Here is a 27,240-nt window from a genome sequence, read left to right on the forward strand (position 1 = left end):
TAAAATTACCTTTCTAAAAATATATAGCACATTTGATATTTTGTTATTATAGTCCCCTTCGCAATACAGAATTTTTAAGAAGTTCGCCACTTTTAACTAGTAGGCTAGGGACCCCTTATTGATGATCTGCCCCTAATGGAACTCGGAAACATATTTTTCCAGCAAGACGAGGCACCGCCGCAGAACGCTGAAGTTATCAGCAAATTTTTGCCGCCAATGTCGAAAATAATTGAATAGCTAACCAAGATCCCAGCCGTTGGCCGTCGAGGCCGTTGGATTTAACGCCTATGGATTTTTATCTTTGCGGAAGAATAAACGTTCTTATTTTTAAATTGCCCGTATAATCTAGACAAAAACTAGAAGTACTTAGCGGTTATACGAGGGTATCTTTCACCCCCACTGAGTTAATGAATTCCGCGAGAACTGTTCAAAAACGGTTACGTCTGTCCAGAACAGAAGACGGTCGACATATCGAACACCTGTAGCAAAATCTCATGTCTCATTTTCCATAGCAAAAAAGTTACAGCGATTTGTTAAAAATGCACATTTTTGAAAAACACCCCGTAACTCCGAATAACGGTAACGGATATCGATGTGCGGTTTTCACCATCATGTTTTTGGTAAAAATTAAGCTCCAGACACCGATATTAGTTTTCGTCTATCTCCTATAAAAAAGGGTGTTTCCCGTTTCCCTTTATTAAGAGCGTCTAATTTGGCCCACCCTGTACAAGATATCTTAATATAGCCGTTGCAAAAACACATCGCAACCTTATTAGAATATTTTGAAAGGAAAGCAGTAGTAATAATCCTTTATCTCCCTTAAGTACTGTTAAGGAGGTGAGTTTTGATGTAAATATATAATAACTGTTTGTATATTTATAGTTAATTTATTTTTGTTTCCTAAAATATTTTGATTAAAAGAAAATTGTAAAAGCTTAATCACGTGACTAAACGTTTATTTGGTATGATCTATACAGGGTTGTTCACCACATACGACACGGAGTATTGTAGCTAAACGATGAGATTTTTACAAATTGTAAGTTTGGGGTTCGTTGAAGGACTATTAGAGCTACAATTTAAAAATGTTTTTACAAGATACAGAGTGTCCCAAATAAATAAAAAATATCAAAGTTGTATTTTTTTAAATAGAACACCCTGTATATTATTACATTTTTAGTTTCTACGATTAAAATAAAGGTAAATTTGATTAAGGTTTATTATACTTAAACCTTACCGTTTTTGAAATATTTTCAATTTTGTGAAATTGCAGTAAAAAATTTTAAAGCTTCATTTCTCCAAGGGTATCAATGTTTTTAATACTAAATATTTAATGAAGTTTATTTATTGATCAGTTATTGTGTTGCAATAATAAAAATAATACTACCTTATACAGAGTGTCTAAAAATTTATTTTAAATAATTATTAGCTTCAAACGGCAATAACTTCTTTAATTTAAATGGAATGCTCTGTATATTTTAGGAGAATCAGATGCACAATTGTCTATCAAATTGTATTATACCATTTTTTACCTATCCCTTCAAGTTTTCGTAGAAAATGCATTTTCTTATAATTTAGACCTCATTTATCAATATATCTATGGAATATTGACATTTTAGATTGTTTTTAAAGCAACAAATGTACAAAATGTACAGACTAGTAATATTATCGTTTTTAGCAAAACGATAATATTACTAGCCCATTTGTATGCAAAAGAAAACTATTTAAATCTTTATAAAAGAGTATACCATTAATTAAATATAACACCATTATTTCCGCCCATATACTAATTAATGACATACTTAATTGTGTTCGTTAATAAATTATTATAAATAAATGTGGATTTGAGTCAGAAATCAATATAATAATAAGTTATCAAATTAAAGTCTCTGTTGTTATAAATAAGCATTTATTAAAAAATTAAATATCATTTTTAAGGTGTTACTTTTTATCACACTGTCAATGCCCATACAAAATTCAGTTTTTCAGTATTTGGAGCAATTATTATTAATCAACGCAAACAGTCAGTTAATGTAGTTTGAATACTGGAATCATATTAATTGGTCCTCTTTAACAAATATTTAAACAGTTTTTTTTATTTTTTTAATGAAATAAACGAATTATATCGACAATATTAGTATCTGTACTCTTTAAAAATTTGGTACATCTTTAAAAATAATCTAAAATGTCAATAGTCCATGGGTATATTGATAAATAAGTTCTAAATTACAAGAAAATGCATTTTCTACGGAAACTTAAAGAGATACGTAAAAAATGGTATAATATAATTTGATAGACAATTAAATTGTGCATCTGATTCTCGTAAAATATACAGGGTGTTCCATTTAAATTAAACAAGTTATTGCCGTTTGAAGCTAATAATTATTTAAAATAAATTTTTAGACACTCTGTATAAGGTAGTATTATTTTATTATTGCAACACAATAACTGATCAGTAAATAAACTTCAGTAAATATTTCGTATTAAAAACTTTGATACCCTTGGAGAAATGAAGCCTTAAAATTTTTACTGCAATTTCACAAAATTGAAAATATTTCAGAAACGGTAAGGTTTAAGTATAATAAATCTTAATCAAATTTACCTTTATTTTAATCGTACAAACTAAAAATGTAATAATATACAGGGTGTTCCATTTAAAAAAATACAACTTTGATATTTTTTACTTATTACTGGACACTCTGTATCTTGTAAAATTATTTTTAAATTGTACCTCTAATAGTCCTTCATCGAACCCAAAACTTACAATTTGTAAAAATCTCATCGTTTAGCTACAATACTCCGTGTCGTATGTGGTGAACAACCCTGTATATTGTTATTAGAAAATAAATCGATATATTTAATACCATATATCGATATACCGCAGCCATCCCTACAATGCGAGGACGATCGACGACGACACAACGAGAATGGATGCATATCTTGGCGGAATTGAAACAGCTGACGAGAAACAACAACAATAACAAAACGAATGGTTGTTCATCTCTAACAATAGGAACGTAACAATTTCCTGGTATCAAACCGCTTTCTTTTAAGACATTATTTGCTATTTGACGACAACAAACAGCGACTCTTGAGAACATAAAGACATAAAGATGGTATTTACCCTGTTTTAAAAAGATCGGTATTATACAGTAAATACCCTGCAAAATGTATTACTCGACCTTTTTAAAAACTAGACTAGAGAATCAGGGATCATTTAGTTTTATAACAAAACTGTCAACAAATAAATAATGGTGTTTACAAAAAATAACGTTTTTATTTTGTAGATTCTTTGCAAAAAAATATAGGCTTTAAAACTAAATTTTAAATAACTTAAAACCGATTTATTTTAGGTATATGAACATGTATAATAGGGTGTCCTTTATTTACCAAGTTGATCATTTCCCTCACGACGACGCCCTCTAAATTTTTAGTTTATTGTCTAAAAAAAATAACAGACCATTGTAAACCCTTCTTCTTCTTAAAGTGCCTTCTCCATTCAGTGAAGATCGGCAACAACCATGGCAAATTCCTCTCTATTTTTCGCTCTTCTCAGCAAAGTATGTGAGTCCAGGCCTGTCCAATCTCTGATGTTCTTCAGCCAGGAGCATTGCCGTCGTCCGGGTCCGCGCTTTCCCTCAATTTTACCCTCGATGATGAGCTGAAGGAATTCATACTTGCTATGTCTCATGATATGGCCCAAATAGGCTGCTTTCCTCTTTTTTATTATGTCGAGGAGTTCTCGGTCCTTGTTCATTTGGTTTAGAACTCGTTCATTCGAGACACGGTCAGTCCATGGTATTCTCAGCATTCTGCGATATACCCACATCTCAAATGCTTCCAACTTATTCATTGCGCTTACTTTGAGTGTCCACGACTCAACCCCGTAGAGAAGTGTGGAAAGTACGTAGCACTTGACGAAGTTGTCTTTTATATGGATGTTGAGACGTTTATCGCACAGTAGGTTCCGCAATTTTAGGAAGTTTGATCTAGCCATCTCAATTCGAGCTCTGATCTCAATGTCTGGGTTTAGGTCTTCACTAATCCAACTGCCCAAATATCTAAACTTTGAGACTCTTGCTATTGGTGTCCCACCTACGACTACCTCCGTTGCCTGTCTTGCATCTCTATTTATCACCATGACTTTTGTTTTGTTTGTATTTATCCTGAGACCCATTGAGTCGCCCACCGAGGACAGTCTATCAAGAAGTCTTTGCAGGCCCTCAGTGGTGTCTGCAATAACGACGGTATCATCAGCATATCTCATGTTGTTAATCAGCCTGCCATTCACTTTTATGCCGTCTTCTGATCCCTCAAGCGCATTTCGAAATATTAGTTCGGAGTACATATTGAAGAGCATAGGGCTCAATACGCATCCTTGCCTAACTCCACGCTTGATAGGTATTGCTGTTGTTTCAGTGTCCTGTAGTTTTACTGTCGCTACTTGTTGTTCGTATAGCTTTTGGATAATTTTCAGGTCTTGGGTATCCAGGCCTCTTCTTTCAAGGATGCTCAGCAATTCCCTGTGGTTGACGCAGTCGAATGCCTTCGTGTAGTCTATGAAGCATAGGTGTACCTCCTTTCGTTGATCTCTGCACTTCTGCAAAAGCACCGATAGCGCAAACAGGGCTTCTCTCGTCCCCAGTCCCTCGCGAAATCCCATTTGCTGTTCACTTATGTCTAGCTCACATTTTCTTCGGATTCGATTATGCAGAACCTTTAAAAACAGCTTTAGGACTTGACTCATCAGACTTATTAAACGAAACTCATCACATCTTTTTGCACCAGTTTTTTTAGGAATAGGTATAAATGTCGACCTTAGCCAGTCCTGCGGTATGTTTCCGGTATTGTATACAGAATTGAAGAGGTTTACCAATAATTTAAATTGTCTCCGTTTATTAGTTTTATCAATTCTGGGTAGATGTTGTCCGGTCCAGCTGCTTTCCCGTTTTTGGTGTTCTTTAAAGCTCTCTCGATTTCTGAGATCATTATATCTGGACCATTTTCAGTTTCTATTTGGGAGTGAAAAGAGGGGCCACCGTCATCGAACAGTTCCCTTATGTAATGTAATGTAAACCCTTAATATTCACAATAAACCTTGCCCCAAAGACGATTCATTTTCCATGTCAACTACATGGGAATTTCCACTTTTTGCAAATATTTTTTAGCCGACCATACCAATAGGTATGGTTCGGCAAAAAAAGTTTTTTTAATTTCACTCAAAATGAGTTACTTGGGTCATAAATGACCTAAATACAAAATATTTTCATGATGTCTGTCTGTCTGTCCGTCTGTAACACGATAACTCAAAAACCGCTGAACCGATTTTAACCAAATTTGGCAAAAAAATACTGTGGCATCCGAGAATCTGGCCATTAGTTTTTGGTGGGGTGGGGGGTTGGTAAGGGGGTATGGGAAGGGGTTAACAATTTTAAAAAAATCGTAACTCCAAAATTACAGTAGCTATCGAAACGCGGTTTTCAAATTAAGATTAGGAATAATATTTGCAACAAAATTTGTAATAACATGAAAATCAGTCAAAGTTGCAGTTTTCGAGATATTAACATATTTTAGTATGGGCGGCTATACGTGCCTCCCCGCCAATTTTTTTCTCTCGATCTTGTTCTCTCGCAGCCATGACAATCACACATATTCTTGTACAGAACTGAACGCTCTACCAAAATGGTCTCTTAGGATCTTTCGATAAACCTACTCCTTCAAAAATTATTCACGGTTAAAGTTAACCATTCGGTAAATTCTCATGTTAGATATAGAGTGTTTGATATAAAAATTCATAAAATTTTACAAAACCTTTAAGAATATAATAAAAAATTAGGGTATCCATTAAAATAAGAAAGTTGCTGTCAATTTCCGGCATTTTCGGAAATACCGCCATATTGAGAAGAGTTTCAATCGATAGATCCCGTTATGAAACAATGCAATGGTCTGCAAAAAATCTCCGATCTAGATATTGTAGTTCTCTAGAAACTTCTAATGCAACTTCAGCTCGGGACACCCTGTATATCAATATTGTGTCTTTTTGTAATTTTACTATATTTGTTCAGTGTAGACAAAACGACAGTTACTAGTAAATTTAAAAAAAAAATACGAAGAAATTTTAAAAAAATGCCGCGTATAAGTTACATTTCTCTTTCAAATAAAGTCACTTAAGATACGTATATATATCCCATATGTTTAATTAATTGTTGGAGAAAGATTATTAAATAATATATATCACACCCTCATAAGTGGTTTTGCAAGGACGTTGTACCGACTTATTCAATATTGTAATTGTATTTCGCACGAATATTGTAACCATGAGTTATTCTTATTATTATTTTTATTAAAATGGTGTATAATGGGTGATTCTGTTTTAACTGTAAATTTCTTGATAATTTTTCTTTCAATTCCATAACCAAACATTTTTTCTCACTTATACTGTTTTTTTTTATTTTGTATAGTGAGATGAACCGGCCTATTTAAAAATAAACAAATTTCTTTAAATTTCAAACCTTCATTTTTAAGACACTCTCTATACATAAATAAAATTATTGATTTTTAAAATATTATTCACAAACTAGGGAAAGGAAAATCAGACAAATAACAGTGATAATAGAGGTTAAGTAATAGCTTTGGTAATAGCTTTTAGATCACCATTCGAGACGCATTGATGATATATTTTGCTTTGTAAATTTTGGTTGTGACAAAGACTGTTATTAAAGGTAAAGTAAATGTTTCCTCATTATTTAACTTATGTTAACTAAAGTATATATTTTGTTTTTCGGTTGTAATATTCTGTGCTCAAGCTTTTCCTTATTTATTTGATCTGACAAACGTATTATATGGCATGTGTATGTATTTAACATTAACAGATGTAATCTATACTAATACAGTATTGGCCATAAGTGGATGAACTAAAATAATGGGGTTTTCCTAATATATTTAAAATTAAAATTTGAGCTATATTTACTTGAAGTCTAGTGTCAGTGCTATAAAAATAAATAGCATTGTTTTTTTAAAATGTGCTTTAATAAGGTAGCAAAAAATTTAAATTGAAAAAACTATTGGACAAAAGTAGATGAACAAAATATATATTTAATAAAAAAAATCTTATGTTAACAAAAACTGAAAAATTAACTTATAATTTACTAGTACTTAGTGTAATAACCCTTATTCTTAATTACTTTCAGACATCGCTTAGGCATGGATCCCAGAAGATTTTCAATTATAGAAAAATCGATATTTTTCCAAGACTCTTCCAAAGCTGCAAATAATTCTTGCTTATTTTTGTAGAATTTGGTCCTAATGTGTTGATCCAAAATTTCCCATAAATTTTCTATTGGATTCAGGTCTGGGGATTGCGATGGCAATTTGAGAACAGTCACCATTTCATCTTCCAAAAACCTTTTAACCAATTGTGAGGCATGTTTCGGGTCGTTATCATGTTGGAAGTAGTGTACAACTGGCATTTTTTCCTCCAAATAAGGCACTAAAAGGTTTTGTAAAATGTCTCTGTAGCCAAACCGATCCATTATGCCCTCAATTTTATGGAGAGGCTCCATCCCATACCCAGAAAAACACCCCCATACCATGATTGAGTCCCCACCATGTTTAACAGTGGGCCGCGTGTACTTTGGTAGCAATCGTGTGTTGGGAGGTCTTCTTACATGTTGAATTCCATCTGATGACACCAAATTAAACTTAGATTCATCACTAAAACAAACTTTTTTCCATTGTGCCACAGTCCAGTTTTGATATTCCTTGGCAAATGCTAATCGGGCCTTCAAATTTTTTTTTGATAGCAGTGGTTTCTTGGCGGGTCTTCGGGAAAACAACTTCTGGTCAACTAATTTACGTCGGATCGTCCTTGTACTCACTGGTGGATAGCCCATTTCTTCAAGTTTTGCTTTTATCTTCGTTGACGGCAAAAATGGATCTTGTGAAGAAATTCGTTTTATGGCTTTTATCATATTGGGACCAACTTTTTTAGGTCGTCCTAGTTTTCTTTTTATAAAGACATCTCCTCTCTCATTATATCTTTTTAAAATATAATGTGCCGCTGATTTTCCAAGGCGTAATTGCTTAGCGATTTCCGATTGCTTCAAACCATCCTTAAAAGCATTCACTACTCGCAACTTAAGATCTGCAGACAAGTTAATTTCACGTGGCATGATATATCACAAGAGCCCAAATGTTTTAAAATCGCAATTGTTCATAAAAGCAGAACAAATGAAACTAACGATTTTTAAAAATATTTGGTTCATCTACTTTTGCCCAAGACAAAAAAGCAATATTTGCCAATTCTTATCTATAAATGATAAGACTAACAGAAGAATTTATATTTGTTTGTAGTATTTTGGTGAGAATGTATTAAACTTTTAACATACAAAGGTACATAAAATAATTTTGATATTTAACACCTCAAATCTGATTATCTTCGCAATTATTGGTATTGGTTCATCCACTTTTGGCCAATACTGTATATAAAATCTTTAAGTGACTGACTCACTGATTAATCACGATCCTGCTCAAACCACTCAATACAGGTTGATTCTAGGGTGTAGGGGTTCGATAAGAAGGGATTTTTCGAAATTCCAGTTCCAAGGGGGTGAAACCACCCCTCAAATATTACAATATTTTTTAATTAAAAAACGGTCATGTTTCCGAAAAAACGCTTAAGCACGTATATTTTATTTTGTTTTTTTACATATTTTAAGATTTTTTAAAAATGTATACAGGGTGTTTCGAAAAATCTGGTCATTGATTAATCACGATCCTGCTTAAAGCGCTTGACGTAAAAAGATGATTTTTGGAAAACGGATTGACTTTAGGGTGTAGAGGTTCGATAAAAAGGGATTTTTCGAAACTCGAACTCTAAGGGGGTGAACCCACCCCTCAAATATTAGAATATTTTTTATTATAAACCGGAGTTTTTCGGAAAAACTATTAAACACGTACATATATTTTATTTTGTTGTTTTACATATTTTAAGATTTTTTAAAAATTTATACAGGGTGTTTCATAAAATATGACCATTGAGTAATCACGATTCTGCTTGACGTTTAAAGCTGATTGCGCCAAAGCAAACGGATTGACTGTCTCAAATTCTTAGAGGGTGAAAACGCCCCTCAAATATTATGCCATGACAATCAACAAAGCTCAAGGGCAATCTTTAAGTAGAGCTGGAGTGGACTTACGACTACGACTGTTTTTCCCATGGTGAACTCTACTATGTCGCGTGATCTAGAGTAAGTTCGCGTAATAGCTTGGCTATTTTACAGCCAGAAAATGCAACAAAAAACGTGGTTTACAAAGAGGTACTTAAATAAGGCTATTTAAGTACTTTTTTATATCTCTTTTGTTATCGCAGTACTTTTTTCAAATCTACCCCTAGGGAGGTGAAATGGGGTGATAATGATTTTTATCTTTCATATTTAGTAACTGCCAAAATATAATAATATCGCCATATTGTTTTTTCTCATGCTGACATAAATGTGAGAAAATTTTATCCAGTTTGTAGGTATGTTAATGGAAATTCTTGCTTTGCTTTATCATCACCATTACAAATAATTAATTCGCGCTAGTAATGTAATAAAATGTGTTTGTGAATATTGTAAGGATATAAAAACAATTTTAGTCGACCAGTGCACACAAAATAGTGAAGAACATAAAAATTCGCAGTTTTAACGGAATCACCCATACATATGTCGTTTCCCGCTGGTAAATGAAATAAAACTGACTTTTCAAATGTTCCGCCTGGGTAAGTATGCGATTCAAACAATCCAAAAAACGCTCGTCTATTATATTTACTACACGTGGTTGTAAATATTACACACATCTCTGGGTAATAATTATTTCCACATATATGTAGTTATTTAAAAGGAATAATAATAGTCGACAGCTTAAGAAAGAATGCTTATAAATATGCAATAAACACTGCCTGGCAGAACTTTATAGTTTTTCTCCGAATTTTAAGAATTCCTTTGTAAAGTCCCGTTTACACAAAACGTTTTACCTTGCGTCTTACTTGTTCAGGTACAATGTAACGGACTTTTTACTTGAACCGAATTAAGAGGTAGAGATCGTTCAATGTTACAAACTGTCGTTTTTCTTAAATTGCATAAAAATAAATACAATAAATACAATTTTGTAGTAAGATTCTATGTTTTTTCTTTTTAGCTTGACTAAACACACTTCACTATAACTGATAAAGCAGTGTTACATGGTCTTTACAAAAAACTGAAGAAAAACCACAGATAAAACTACCAGTGTGTACTCTAGTCTTTTAATCAGTCTTGCTTGACCCTTTTAATTGACAGATAGGACGTAAGTGTAAAAGTAATGTGTAAACGCGGCTTAAAACGTAGTAAAACTGATCACGGTTTTCACGAAAATATTTTTATTTCAGGATATTTTTCCTGGTGACAGCAATTTAGATAGAGAACTGATTATCTATGCTACAGACTATTTGTTTTATTTCTCTTGGGACCAAAGTGTATATGGAAAAATAACTCCGATGTAAGTATTTTAATATGAAAATCGTTGTAACTTCAGTATTTACCAGTTAACATTATTAGATATTGATTCAATGTTTCAAAAAGCTAAAGTTCACATAAAATTGGTATTAGGCTTAGGCACATTGGTGCTCAGCTTGTGCTCAGTAGAACCAAAAAAGGCGTAAAAAATACAATTTTGGTGTTACAAGAGAAATTTACATAAATCAATCAAAATAGGCAACACGAAAACACTGGGCACTATTATTCCCCAGTCCTTTTTGAACGCCGTTTTTTTTTCGATCGTATGGTATACCTATACATAGTGATGTTGGTAGCGAATATTTCCATTCGAATTTTGCAGGAAATTTAAGAAATTTCCGAAATATTCGGTCCCAAAATCGCGAATATTCGCAAAATCCGAATTTTGCAAGAAATTTCTTTTCAAAATTCAAGACATTGAGCAAAAATTTAACGAAAGTGTATTAAGTATGCCGATTCTTAAGTCAGGAGAAAAAGAATGCTTCTCCGCCTTACAAAATAAAAAACCTATGGCTCTTGAACCAATGCATTTTGCCGCGAATCTCTTGGACCCCTGTTTCCTGGGAGAGCACCTTAACAATGAAGAACACATAGCCGCTATGGAATTTATCAACAATATCACCAACAATCATCCTCCTTTATCCATACTAAAAAAAGGAATCACTTAACTGCACAAAGAGCCGGTAAAATTATGTTCGTAGCTCATTAGGGTAGCTACGGGTAGCTCAGAGGTCCATCCTTCAGAATCAGAACCAGATGATACATCAAATATATCTGATTTGGAAATAGAAACTGACGAAGACAGTACTACTACTACTATATGTAGTATACCCTATGAAGATGGGACCAGCTCGGCGCCTGATATTCCGGAATAGAATAATTCAGTTATTTGTAGCGATGGGAACTATCGAATGAATTAGACTATCGAATGGTTACTGAATGAATGATTTCAACTATCGAATGGTTTTATTCGAATAAAATCATTCATTCATTTGTATACTAAAGTATATGTGACAACCTCGCCGTGCGACTAAATGGTTATCGTTGCGCCACGAGCCACGACTATCGAATGCTTTTGATAAATGAAATTTAGTATTCGTTTGATTTTTGTGTGCGTCAGTGCATTATTAGTTCTTCCAAATTTTTATAACTTCGCCTTGTAAATACTATGCAATTTTTGCGTTTATTAAAATATTTAAAATACTAAAATAGTAGTTTTTTTTTAATTGACGATTGTGTGCGAATTGGTCAAAATTTTTGCCGAAAATTTGTGTGATTTTCCATAGCCCGACCTTCCAATTATTTAATTTTATATGGTATATTATGGTTAGGTTAGATTGCATTTTTTAATGGGAAATTTTGAGAAGTAGCAATTTTTAAGAGAGATGAGATCAACTTACAATTAATTTTAAAAATACATATTTGTATTTTAGATGTTTTAATAATATGAATTAGTTGAACTTAATAATCATATTTAAGTAATGTGGTTACGTAAATGTGGTTATCGAACTCAAATTTTGGAAAAAATTTTCGAAATAAAATTGAAAAAAATTAAATTGAAAGTTTTACACGTGCCAATTTAAAAAAGTTAACAATGTTTGTATTTTGTTTATGCTAATTCTCATACATGTAGTTTTTTTGCGAAGAAATATTTCATTTATTTTTAAAGTAAATGCCAGTAAAAGTAAATATTATTTTTAAATAGTAATATAAAGTAATAAAAAGTAATATGAATAATTTTGATTTCTAATTTTTTATTTATATTTTCCTTCCATTACACTGCATGCTTAGAAAATTAATAAATGTTTATATGTCATGACTTTAAAATTTGTTGTTAATATAACAAATTAGTTCTGTAATTATTATTATTTAATAAACCAACGTTGCCATTTAGAGACTATATTATTTTTAAATAGGATCTAATATAAATACTTTTGACTTCTATTTGTTGTTTATATTTTGCTACTACTTAAAAAAAAAAAATGTTTATATTATTAAATGATTTTAAATTTTGTTGTTAATAGGTATAACAAATTATTACTGTTATTATTATTTATTAAACCAGTCTTTGCTTAAAAACATTAAAAATCATTTTCCTACATCCAAAATAAAAAGTATTATTGCAGTGTAACAACAGAATATTAATAAAAAAATGCAAAACATATAGACATACTATCCCTAACTAACTAATGCTAAAGAATAATATTCTTTGCTTATACTAACTAATACGAATATATGGCAACAGCGCCCTTCATAATGTATTTTCTGTGTAAATACTAGCACCTCAATAAAAAAAATAATGTGTCCTTATCTATATTTGACTCCGCAAAAAATCAAAGATGCCGGCTTCTCTCATAGCATTTTCTAGGAAAGAAACCTACGTCGCCGGACGACAACTAAAATCCAGTTTATATTTCATTAAAATCGATCCTGACGAATAAATGAATTTGATAAATGAACGAATTTTAGAAATGAATGGTTTTTGCTGCCGAATTACTAGAATACAATATTTCAAGGCAAATGACGCATCTATTCGATAATTTTTATTCGAATAGTTTTCGACGAATGTTTTCTTACTAGCTATCGAATTATTCGAATGAATTGCAACTATCGAATTTTTCGATAGTATTCATTCGATAGTTCCCACTAGTAGTTATTTGTGTTTATTAGTGGGCTATTAAGATCGACAAAAAAAAAGCTTTTTAATTTCACTCAAATTGAGTTATTTGGGTCATAAATGACCTAAATACAAAATATTTTCATGGTGTCTGTCTGTCTGTCCATCTGTAACACGATAACTCAAAAACCGCTAAACCGATTTTAACCAAATTTGGCACAAAAATACTATCTGGCCATTAGTTCTTGGTGGGGGTGGGGGGCTGGTAAGGGGGTATGGGAGGGGGTTAAAATTTAAAAAAAATCGTTACCCCAAAATTATAGTAGCTAGCGAAACGCAGTTTTTTAAGATTAGGAATAATATTTGCAACAAAATTTGTAATAACATTTGCAACAAAATTTGTAATAACATCAAAATCAGTCAAAGTCACACTCTTTTTTGAGATAAAAAAAATGGGAAAATTCATTTACTTTGAAACTAAAAGAACTGCCTACCAACTTTTTATTAACATGTTTTAGTATGGGCGGTTAAATACGTGCCTCCCGGCGCCAATTTTTTCAGATAAAAAACGATATTTTTGGCATGTTAGTATACTTAACTTTGACATAAATTAGGATTGATTGACATATTCAATTGTTTTTGGTCACTTCCTGTTTCACTGGAAATTACTACAACTATAACATTTGATTTTTAAATGGCACCCTCAGTATATTTTTACTTTATTGGATAGAAAATGAAACTCTGGATAGAATGACATATCATATGTGAACCTTCGACATTTTCGCATATGGTTTATTTGAAATTGTAACATGCGGTTTGTTACGAAAATTTGACTCGAAATACCAAGTGTGTGGTACCAAATTATTCGTAAAAAATGCTTTTATCAAATATTTTAATGAGCCACTCTTATTTCATTTGAAAAAATCGAGATATGATTAAAAATACGATTTGGGCATCTTTTAACCGGCCAAGACACGAAAAACATTAGAAGATCAAATCCGAGATCAAATCTGTTTTCCAAGGCTACTTGATTAAAAAAGCCACTCTAGATTGAAATTTAAAACACGACTTTTTTAAGCGAAAATGTCAAAAGTTGACATATAATATGTCATTCTATCCAGAGTGTCATTTTCTATCGAATAATAAAGTAAAAATATACCGACGGTGTCATTTAAAAATGGTAGTCATTTCCGATGAATCAGGAAGTGATCAAGAACAATTGATACGTCAATCAATCCTAATTTATTTCAAATAATAGCATACCAAATATCGTTTTTTAATATGAAAGAATAAAAAATTATAGGGGTGAGCCACTTTTGATACGCACACGGTATGTACTTATTTTTCCTCATTAATTTATATTGTATACGTACAAAGTACCTACCAATTAAAGCTACTATATTTGTTAATGACTAAGAAGATACCAAGTGTAGCTTTTTTATAATCTTTCATTAACCGTAAAGCGTATAGAATATTAAAAATATTAATTATAAAAATAAAATTGTACTACATAAAAGTACCAGACTTTTAGCCAGACAAAAAAAATCTTATTATACCTGTTTATCCTAAAAAAACGCCACCTTAAGCTCTGTGTAGACATCTACACAAAGAAAACAATAACATATACATACACACATGATACATACGCACAAACATGTAAATAAACAAACCAGTTTTAAACATAAACTCTTCGCAAGGACGATCAAATGGCGAGGCTTATTAACGACAGTATACGAAATTTTCATTCAGCATTAGTCACCGGGTACAATAATATACAACAAAATTAGAATGAGAACCTAATTACTTTGTAATATCAATGGAAAAGAGTCATGTGTAATAAATATTTTAAAATTTAATATTATATGGATTTTTGGTAGTGCTAGATAAAATAAACAGGACGTTCGCCATCACAATAAGCTAGCTTATCTTACTCATCAGTTTATTGCACTTGTTACTTCTAAATGTCAACAATAAACAAATATAAAACAATGCCGTGGAACAAAAGTAAACATTTTCAAGGAAATTATGAAATATTTTCTATTTTATGCATTTCAGCCGAGATTTTAAAAGGAATCAAAATTTTTCCATTCATTAAAGTAAAATGAAATTACAATAGAACCGTTTCTGATATATTTTATCTAAAATGGGTGCCTGGCACTGTTAAAAATCGCATATTACGACAACTTAATTGTTTATATCTTATTAATAATGATAGAATGTTTAGAACTAATAAAATTTTAAGCAAATAATGGTTTTATAGTTACCGCATAATAAAATTCATTTTGAATATAATTGCAAAAAAATACTGGTCTACTTTCTTATAGCCTGTCCAAGGAGAGGATACAAACATGACAGTGACAGCTGTCATTTTAATTAAGGCTGTATTCCATTGCAAAACCAGGCGAACCAGACCGGTAAACTACGGTAAAGAGTGGTTCCTGAAAAACATCGGTTTGATACGGAACGGTTTGGTAAAATACTGGAAACGTCAATTGTTGACATTTTCTAAATTTCAATACCTCTATTATAAAATTTATCTTTTATGCATTTTTAATGCACCTATTCTCTACTTTTACGTTTGCTTCTTCTTTTCCATGGAGTTTAATATTGAAAAGTACTTTATTAATAAACTGTTAAACTCGCTAGACAGCTCAAGTGAAGATTTGCAGGTCCAATATTAAAACAGATCAATAATAAATAAACAAATCTAATCAATATTTATATTTTTATAGCTTACAAAACATTGACGATTACTTGTCTTGTTTTTCATGTTTTCTTTAAATGTTCCTGACTTTAAGAAACAATGGCTGCATGATAAGTTTAAATGGTCCTAAAAAGTAATTCTATTTAGTTAATGGAATTTATTTACCTTTACTGCCTGCCTCCATTGCTTTTGGATGTAAATACAAAATATTATTACAAATTTTAGAAATTAAATGAGAATTTCACTCGAACTTCCAATATTTGCTTGATTTCTGTCACATTAATGACATTGATTAATGTTGATTAACAAATAAAACCAGAAAAACCAGCCTTCTCGGGCTGGTTAGTTTGGTGACAGCAAAGGGTGACAGTTATAACCGAATTTTTCAGGAACCGTGTTCCGTAATAAGAAAACTTTCAAGAAACCGATAGAAACGGAACATAAAACCATAACCAAGGTAAGCAACGGAATACACCCTAAGTAAATTAAATTTTCTATATTTTTTTATGTCGTTTGTTCAAAAGTTCCCTGGCACGTTGGACAGACTATATTCAAATTCATAGGTATAGCCTGTCCAGTGAAAGAATAGGCGACAGTAATGTAGATGTTTTTTTTTATTCATTGGATGTTATCTGTCAAAATCGCCCCCTCTCTCATTGGATCAATTTTCGTCTGGTACCGTTAACTTTGTTAACGTCATAATTTGTTATACTGAACAGACTATACTCAATATACACTCAGATGCAAAAATAACAAAGCAACGGAAAAATCTTTGGTTAAGTTTAAAATGTTATATTTTTCCTTGATTTTTTTTAGCAAACAGTATACTAAGGGCTGGCAAAGGTTAGTCTTGGGTCGAGATATCCGTATGTAAGATGAGTACAAGTGTCTAAGTGAGATTTGAGAAGTGTCTAGCCCTAGCAGTCAACTATTAAGCTTGACCAATCAGGTTGGTTAGCGTGGTATTTGAAGGGTGTTAATTCATTTGTGTTTGTCAAAAACTCTAACATGATTGGTCGGGCTTAATAGTTGCCTGCTAGGGCTAGACACAAGTGCAGATTTGTCGCAGTTGACCGGTCGACCCAATCAATACCTCTGTCAGTACTTAAAGTTCTAGGGAAAGGTGTACGTCATGCGTTCAGCTTCACGATTTAATTACGTATCGTGATATTTGATTTGTTTATTTATTAACGAGTCGTTGTAATTTTCCTTATAGCTTGAATTTTTTTAAGTGCAAGCTAGAAACACTTGAATTTTTGGTAAAAATAAGTGGAATTCAGTGGGTGTTCGATAGTGGTCGCGCTATTAGAACTCAAAAATTAGAATTCAAAAGTCGATATCTCGAAATCTATTAGAAATACTAGATTGTAGTTTTTTCAAGAACTTTGTTAATATTTCTGCTGTATTTTCTTTGTAGACAGTATGTGAAAATCTTTATCAATAAAAAAATTACACGATTGCTGAAAATTGCTATGCTCTAAAAATAAATGGATGGATTGTTTACAATTGTTGAATGGAAAAAACAACCTTATCGAATTTTTCTTATGTAAACATATTGTAAAATATCCGATCGTGAAAATAAAAAAAAGTTTCAATATCTAAAGTGGTTCTTGAGTTATGGTCTGTTATGTGTTAAAAAGTTGAATTTTTAAAATATCGCGATTACTGACGTTTTCTCGTTATAAAAAAATGACACCTTCACGATATCCTTATAATTCCATTTCAGATGCTCAGAAACATGTCTAATGATTTTATCTAGTTATCTCTTGAAAAAAAAGTCTTAAAAATAAGCGGTTTGCGATCATGATTTTACTTTACCACTCCGACTTAATAAGATCCCTATGCGATTTACTTCCACACATGTAAATGCCGACCCAAAAGTAACAGTTGCCAGCACGGTATAAATAAATCAACTTTGATTCGTAAACTCAGTTTATTATAAATTTTAGTATTTGACTTATTATACAGGGTTAATAGAAAAGTTGTTTTTTACCTTATCTTTAAAACACCCTGTGCAATAATTTCGTGAGAAAATTTTCCTAAAACATTATTTTTCGGTCAGAACCATGTCTTCTAAATATTTTGTTTTTTGACTCATGTCAACACATGCCTTGGTTAATTTTTAAGAGTATGAAATGAACTTGCCACACACATTTTTTCAATTACTGTTACTTTTTGATGTTATTCTTCATAATGACGAGGTGGCTATGGTGATCATTGTTGTGTACGATTGAATATGGTTCTTAGTGTCGAAAATTGTGCAAAAGTCATTGATCTTGTTGAGATGGCCGAAATTATGAATATTCGCTTGATCCTTGAAGAGGAATGGGAAAACATAAAACAAGATATTTGCAGCCTCATTAATGACGTCTACAGACTGTTGTAGCAGCTCGGGGAGGCAACACAAAGTATTAGAGTATGTTTGTATTAAAGTTTTTTGTTTGTTTGTACATTTAGTTTTTACAGTTATTTTTTTTAATATCGTTAGTTCTTTTAGTGTTATTAATATTTTTTATTAAAACCCTTGTTTATATATTAATAGTTAGTCAATGAGCCTGTATAAGTCGATGCTGCCAACTGGTGGCAGAAATTAAAACGTAAAAAGGGGCGGAGACTATTGAATTTGGCAAAGAAGTAGGGACTAGGAATTCTTCGAATTTAATTCTCGGTAAAGAATAAAAATATCTTATCTGATTCGAACCGAATTTATACCTCAAAGCGTTATTTATACATTTTTTATTTTTGGACATGGATTTATATTTATTTTGATTTTCATGGCCACTTGTTGGATACTAAAGTATTATATTAGGTATATAAATATTTTATTTTTGATGGATAATTAAAGATTTTGATTTAGATGGATAATTAAAGAATATAATATGAAACTATACCTACCTACGTCTGTAACTTTGTAAAAAGTGTGGCGGATTTAACATAATGTTTTTTTTTTAAATGTAACATCCTATTTTATTTTAGATTCTGCGTAAAATTCTATTACTTTTTTTACGTATATTTCTTGTATAATGGTGTAACCTAAAACTAGTTTTATAATATTTCAATTTGTTGATGAAGAAAAAATATTAGATATTTATATGTAGATATTTAAGGTAGAGCTACAGGGTGTTCAATATATATTTTTGAAATTCGACTACGTATTTAAAATAGAAAAATATCTGCAGATTCTTTCAATGACGCAGCCTATACTGAGTGTTTTTTCAAAAGCGGTTCACCTCTATAACTTTTTTATTTTTTCAGATAAAAAAATTAAATTCGGGGTTTACCAAATTCGGAATGTTAGTAGGTATATGACATAAATCGAGATTGATTCGTATTCCGTTAGTTTCGGTCACTTCCTGTTTCACCGGAAATGTATACGAGTACAACATTTGATTTTTAAATGGTACCCTCGGTATTTTTATACTTTATTTGATAGAAAATGACATTCTGAATAGAATGACATATATCATATGTCAACTTTTGACATTTTCAATTAAAAAAAATAGCATTTTAAAATTCAATCTAGTGTCATGGCTGTGTTAAAACCATTAATTTTTAATCAAGGAGCTTCGGAAAAATTGATTTGATCGTCTAATATTTTTTGTCTTTTCCTTTTTGGTACCTGGTAAATAGGTAATTTGGTACCACACACTTCGTATATCGAGTCAAACTGTCGTTACCTTTACAACCGGTTACATGTTGTTTTTTATCATGGCACTCTAGATTGTAATTTAAAATACAATTTTTTTGAGTAAATATGTCAAAAGTTGACATTAAATCATTCTATTCACAATGCCATATTCTGTCAAATAAAGTAAAAAAATACCGACGGTACCATTTAAAAACCAAGTTGTAGTCATTTCAGGTGAAACAAGAAATAACCGAAACTAATTGAATACGTCAATCAAGCCACGTTTGAAAAACACCCGGTATATTATAATTTCTTCTGATAGATTTTACAAAATTCTTCAATTTCTATTAATAATGTCATATAACTATATAAATTACTTTAATGCTTAATAATAAATAATTTTTGTTTTGTCATGGCAAAACTTGTTATAGTGTAAATGAAGTAAAAGAAGGATAAAAGTTGAAAAATTCAGAACAGATTGCAAGCTGTATAGAGTATAGATGTACTTAATATACTTTCTTAACAAATGTTGAAAGGTTTTGTAAAAGCACTAGAAAAAATAATAATATATAGGATCAGCCAAAAAAAACTGTTTGAACACAGTGTAGCATCTAACTCCAAGTATTTTTACATATATCTTTTTCTTCACCTCTGTAAAACACTCCTACCAAATTTGTATAGCCCAACTTCGGAAACAACTGACAATTATGTAACATAGGAATTATTTTTTTTGCAAATACTAATGTTATTTATAAAAAAAAAAGTTATAGAATTTTAGGCAGAATCGAAAAATAAAACAAAAGTTATAAATAAGAGTTTTGCATTAAAAAACATGTTTCATTATATCCGCCACATTTTTTGAAGCACCCATTATACTCAAAAATAATATTTGAACTGTGTCTCTTAAGATTCTCTATACCCTTTTTTTTGAATTCCCAACACAAACGAGATAAGTAACTTTATTTATTTCCTGATATCTCATTTTATAATATTTCGGAAGAATCAATCAGGTATCTTATTTTTATAATTATTAGAAATAAATCGGATTTAAAGGATAAGGGATATGTAAGTGTATACCATACGATAAAAAAACGGCGTCAGAGGTGGCTTGGAAATGAATATCGATGTCATATATTTGTACGTAAACAAATAGACGCCGTTTTTTTTCGCTCATACCGTATAAGAAAACAAATTTAATAAAACAAACGCATTTATTAATATATGTATATAGATTTACATGGTATGAAAAATTCGCATTATAATCTCTGAAGGTCCTACCATGGTCCCACCAATGGTTGGTTAAAGTGGCGAGTACGACCACTTAGCAGTCACACCTATAATAATTTAATAAAATATGAATATAATAAACAAACTTATTTCTTTTAGATTTTTTAAAAGCGAGTTATATGTGTTAAGTGGTTTTTGATTATTTTAGACTAAATTTTTTAGACATATGATTATTTTAGACCAAATTGTCTGCCCACTCAAACGTCTTTCAAAATTATAATGTAGGAAATTCTTAATATGTTTTAATTGGGAATACTTTTAGAAAGTTTCATTTTCACCAAACAAAACTACGTATGTATAATAAATTGCAGTATAATGAACTATAATGCATGATATATACTGGTGGCGTCAAAACTAGATGTTGGGTTTTTCTCGATTATTTCAAAGAGAACTCCACATTTTATGACATAAACGTAGTTTTTTCCAACTTTGTTTTGAAAAATAATTTTTAAATCCAAATAATCGATATTTATACAGTAATGTCCTGTTTTGGAATACATAATTATTTTCAGCTGCAGCGATAAAATAAATAATATTTACTGATACGCTAAGTAAAAAAATAATTAGGAAATTATTTTAGACATCTAATTCTTAATTTTTGTCGCTGATAAATATGTAGATACATCACTTTTAACGACAAACCTACTAATAAAAATTGCGAAAAACAAATCATGTTTATTCTCAAAGAGACAATTTTGAGAACAATCCAATAACTATTAATCTGGGATATAGATCTTAACAAAACAAAAGTTGGATAAAAGATTTGTTGATTTATGATATAAAATACAGTGTTCCATTTGAAATAGCAAAGAAAAATATAATATATAGTTTTGACTCATCCTGTATATAATACAAAAAAAATAATATAAAGAAAATTTAATCATATAAATAATTTAGGAATTTAGCATATTTTTATATAATTATATGAAGAGAACATTACCTTAAATTAGTTCCAGTAAAAAACTTCCATATTACTTATTTTTAACTTAGAAAGGGCTTTAAATATATATTTTATTATATAAACAAAAAAATTTAATCCAAAAATGGTCAAAATGAACTCTATACGATTACGACATTATAGTATTTTCTGGAATGACAATTTTTTGACAAATTCACCAAGAAAAAATAAAAAATATAGCTTTTCTTTTGACAAACTATACAACTCTAAAGTAAATATGTATTTAAATCTACGAATCATCCTGTATATCTATAAAAATACCTCCCTGTCAAATTTACGCTACTTTTGCATGCAAGCATACCTATTTTACAAAAATATGATTTGAGTGAAAATATAAAATAGGAAATCTGATATGAAGCTTTATCTAAACACAGGGTTGAGTGTAGATAAACAATATTTTACGTTATTAATTAAGAAAAATTATAAAATACACAATATATCTGACAGTTCCAAAAAAGCAAAGTAAGAAATGAAACATAATTTATAGCAAAAAATCAGTATTTTTTAAATTTTTAAGTCAACTGGCCATTATCGTTTAATCTATCTATCAATCTATCAAATTTAATGTTTATTATTAAACTTATCTCAGACTCTTTATGAGGTAAAACTCTAAGATAAAAACTCTAAAAACCAAGAGTGATTTAAAACAAATTTATATGAATTTAGAAATAAGTATGAACAGTATTTACTCACCTGTAATACAGATGCTTTTTGTTTAATTAAATATGTTTCAAAATATTATCCAGCAGGTACAAAATACACATTACACATCACGTAAACACAACACATAAAACTCATAAAATAATAGTTTGTAATCCAAATATTCAAAAATACTGTTTCGTTTCTTCGTGAGGGACGAAAAAAATTTATTTTTTAATTATTTAGATATGCATTAAGGTATATTTTAACTCAAAAGCTTATAAATAATTATTTTTTAAGACATAACCTAAACGAAACGAAATCAGAAGTCGAGAAAGATAAACAAAACTGCCGAATTTAGAAACGAATATGACTTTTTTCCTTTTTTTTTCTTGTCACAGTTGAAACAAACAAGGATAGAGCTATTTTCGTAAAACATGCGTGAAACGTGCTAATAAGTGGCCCAATAGATGTGACCTCGCGCCCTTCCATTTTTGAACGATGGGCGGGTTTAACGGATTCCCCTCAAAGAAAATCGTAGGGGAATACAAAAATTCAGAACGGGCAAGGCGCCACCTAGAAGACGGGCTTGTACTAAGCCCTCATTGTACATCTATTTATACATAATCAAGGTTAAAACCAAACCCGTATCGGGTGTATCGTTACATTTTTACTTTCTTTAAATCTTAATATAGAGTTATAATCAGTGTCGATATGTGTATATGTTGGAGGCAGATGCCGAATTCCGGTCAATGTCCGAAATAATTAGACATCTGGCGATTTGTCCATACTAAACTTGCAAGAGGGTTAATCTTTTTTGGTATAATATAACAACAAAAAATGAACACCCTCTGCATAGAAGTTGAAACCAATGCAATCAAAACTCTTCCGCGTAACTTTGTGGATATAGGTAGGTATATTTAATTATAATCGTCATATGTCTAATTTTCGGCATCTGCATCCAACATATACACCAAAGCCACCACCTCATGATATTGAAAAATAACATCATAAAGAAATGATAGTTAAAGTCACTCACGAAATTATTGCACAGGGTGTTTTAAAGTTAAGATAAAAAACAACCCTTCAATTAACCCTGTATAATAAGCCAAATACCAAAGTTTATATTTATGATTTTTTATAAAAATAGGGCTACAAGTAAATAAAATATAACACTTTCAACTTGATGAAAAAATGTTCAGCTGCATTTTTTTTGCATCTTGAGTGTATAAACAAAACTACTGTATATTTTTAGTTCAGAATATCATCAAAATTAACATATTTATAAAGGTCAAAGTTCGATAATTTCTGTAAGTCATATCTCTAATGACAACAACACAATAAACCACCCTCATTATCACAATAAACACAAAAACCTCTTAATTAAAATATAAAAAAAAACAAAGAGGCTTTTACAAAGAGGTACTTTCATTCTACAAATTAGGCGTTTTTCAAGACTTTTAATACCTGGCAAGCAATAATAATAAAACAATAAAAGTACAAATAGAATAAATAACAAATTTCCCTCGAAATTTCCTAGTAATAGGTAGTGCATAAAAGCTTGTAAAAGGAGAAAATGAATAGTTTTATGACATTGCAAATCATGCTTTTTAGACACTGTATCTATAATGAGTGCAATTTACTAGGTACTACTCCACTACAGACACAATCAATCATATTATGTCTAATTGATATTTTCTGTAATAGAAGCGCCAACTACAAAACTGATTAGATAGAAACAACAAGGAAAAGCTAAATACCTAGGTACTATGACAGAAGTTTTCTTGTAAATGTCTTTTTCGTCACTTTAGAATATTGAATATATTATGCAATTAACATGAACATTGTGTAACCGTCTATTTAAAACAAGAAAAGTTCAACAATTTGTTAAAATATGTAGGTACCTAGTAAGGAATTAGTTTTGTAAATTTAATAACATGCAGTGCTGAAAATTATAAAATTACTTGTTTGCTTAAAGATTTGATGGCGCCATATTGGTTAAATCGTAAACATAGTTATTGAATAATACTTTTTAAAACGTAAGTAAAACAAATATGACGCATAGATTTTTTTGATTTGGTTTACCATATCCACATTTATTACAAAGGGTAATTACATAACATTGATTTATTAGGAGAAATAATATTATTTATTAGAGATAATTATTAAACCAACCGTTAATCTCAGTTATTTTAGAATTAAGTATTATTCTACACTGTAAACATTGTGCAAAAATTTAAACAAAATGCATAAAAATTAAATGCTTTTATAGGTAATATAGTTTCCTGAACACCTGCATGGTAACAAGTGTATTTTATTCACTTAAAAATACATATTTGTGAACATACATGTATAAGTTAATGTTAAAGGTTGATCAACTGATATCAGTAAGTAAGTTTAGTTTGTTATCAGTCATATACCTACGATGCACGAAAATATATACAATGTATTATTCAAGACATATTCAGATATATTGAAATTTATCAATCAAGAAGTCCTAGAATTATACTTTTAAATTTGTTAAAATGTTATAAAGGTTTGAATTAAACGAGTTTCGCCGTGATTATCTTGTATTTATTTGAGATATTGAATAACATTTTGAAATGCGAGATATGGCAAATCTAATTATATTTCTACTTTAGAATAAAATTGTGGAGAATGTGCAAGCCAAAATGATGTTAAAAAATGAAAAATTATATATGTATAAAATGGTTGTGGTATGGAAAATTAGTAATAAAATATTTGTTATTATAGAAAGTAAACGTATAATCAGGCTTGATTAGTAGAACGATTGTTATAAGACCCCAATTTACCAGTCAATATGGAAAACAAAGTGAAATAAAGGTCTAGAATTTCAAGTATTTCTGCCAAATCATTCACTGACAGTTTGGCGTGGATTTTTTAATCGTAACATTAAATCTATAGGAAAAAGAATATAGTGAAAGTTACAGGTACAAAAGGCAAGACAGATAAATTTAAATATTATAAAACATAGTACATACCATGCATGGTATTAAAGGTGGTGACAGTAGCAGCAGAAGTGGAACCTAACCTTATTTTGAAAGTGATGGGTGTAATATTTTACGTCAAGGTCATTTACACTGAACCAACTGAGAACCGTTTCTAGCAGCCGTAATAGCATTTACGAAAATGCATTTCCGTACGAAAAATCCACGAACTGAAACTGACCGACACTAAATTCCAATTTGGGTTTCGGAGACCGAGGAATCGCCACAAGTTTAATTTTACCAATCGGTTGGCATATTTTCGTGTTGACACATATCTGTCAACTTCAAATTGGAGAAGGTACGTGCTATTGGCAATTACCGACGAAAACGAAGACGGCAATGCGATCAAATGCCCCCTCAACACGTAACGAGTAACGAACTGCCCTGGCAGGCGCAAAAAGTGTACTATAAAATTCGAAAATAAACCGAAATTTCTCTATAATTACTACCTGAGAAGGGACAGCAGGCCTCGTTCAGAACAAACTCACTCAATTTGGCAAAATAAACCGTCCAACACGACGTAGTTTCGCAAATTTTTAAGCCGAAAGCATGTGCCTATCGGTTTAGGTTGTCCTAGGAGGCACGGGACATAGATTAGCCGCCGCAGATGTTTTCGTCGTCGATTGTCGGTTTTTGGCACGCGAATCGCGACAGCTTCGACGCACCTCGTCAAAACACAAATTAACCTACACAATCAACAGAGAGTTTAGCTTACCGCTTTTAATTACTTTGCAAAACTCAACACAATTTCACACCGAACTGGCAAAATGGCCGTCGCAGGGGCACATGCCACAGAGAACTGGTAAATCGGACAAAAATACGACACGTGGCGCCACCTAGCCTCCTATGACCGAACCGTACAAAGCCCGAGGCGGAAAGTTTAATTGAAATCGCAAAACTCGACGCGTTTCGTATATTTTGCGTTCGAAATGATCGCTCAATCTTACCGTCCAGAGAATGATGACACGGATAATCCGGATGCGGCGTTGACTGGCAATGATCCCAACCGTGAGCACCTAAATTTACATTAGAATCCAGACCACTTCCTTCGATTTCATTTGAGAAGGCACCGCACGTCGATGGGCCGTACAGGGGCGGAGATATGGGCAGACCAGACTGGTTCACCTGAAAAAAAACAAACATTCGTCACGCAAACTAGTTTTTATACGAAAAATACACTTGGCAAAATCAAATCGTGATACGTACGACCAAAAACAAAGTTTTCTGAATGCGAATCAACTTTTCATCAGGTGCGACGTATACTGGCATACTTTACGGACTGTAATTATTATGCCAACGGACATTGGCATGTTTCTATCTAGCCAATCGACACAACAAGGGAAAGTATCAGCTGAACTTCCTGCTTCGGTAGTTTGTTTTTCTTTATTTCAAATTTATCTTGAAACGCATCATATTATAATCGTTAGAGACAGTCGCCAGATCAAAAATTTACAATATTAGTACGAATAAAAGTAAATTCCTTCATTAACGTAAAACATTCAACTGTTTAAAATATATACGACAAAACACGGTACGATAACAAAAGAAAACCTTGGATGATTTATTTAAAATAAAAATTGTAGTATTTACTATGCGTAACGCTATCCTTTCATATATTCAATATTTTTTAACCAATTTTATATATAATTATAGTGCAATTTGCTTTTCAGTTCATAAAATAATTAAACTAAAATGTCGATACAAAAATTTCGATACAAAAATTTCGATATCGATACCCCAGAATTGTCATCCACCCCCGTGATCTACCTAAACACTATCGATCGAGCAGCTAAACGCGCATTTGCCGCCTACACCCCTTATTTAAATCGAATTCAAAACTCATTCTACGAAAATAAACAAAAACAAC

The 27,240-nt window shown here is 31.2% G+C and overlaps 1 protein-coding gene and 1 long non-coding RNA gene across 2 annotated transcripts in view; both read right to left on the reverse strand.

Annotated features, from left to right (window-relative positions):
- The window catches only part of LOC115877333, a 74,645-nt gene that overhangs the window by 46,835 nt on the left and 570 nt on the right, over positions 1–27,240 (reverse strand). Inside the window, exon 2 of the mRNA XM_030893479.1 lies at positions 26,321–26,498. Coding sequence (XP_030749339.1) covers positions 26,321–26,498 — 178 coding nt within the window. The remainder of the gene's footprint in view (positions 1–26,320; positions 26,499–27,240) is intronic.
- LOC115877293 lies at positions 20,679–22,595 on the reverse strand. The gene is made up of 2 exons (XR_004049321.1): positions 22,420–22,595; positions 20,679–20,815 (listed from the first exon to the last, which is right to left on the reverse strand). It is a non-coding gene; the product is annotated as an uncharacterized LOC115877293 (long non-coding RNA).

Source organism: Sitophilus oryzae, unplaced genomic scaffold (genome assembly GCF_002938485.1).
Source record: "Sitophilus oryzae breed Bouriz unplaced genomic scaffold, Soryzae_2.0 scaffold_1443_pilon_pilon, whole genome shotgun sequence".
NCBI lineage: Eukaryota > Metazoa > Arthropoda > Insecta > Coleoptera > Curculionidae > Sitophilus > Sitophilus oryzae.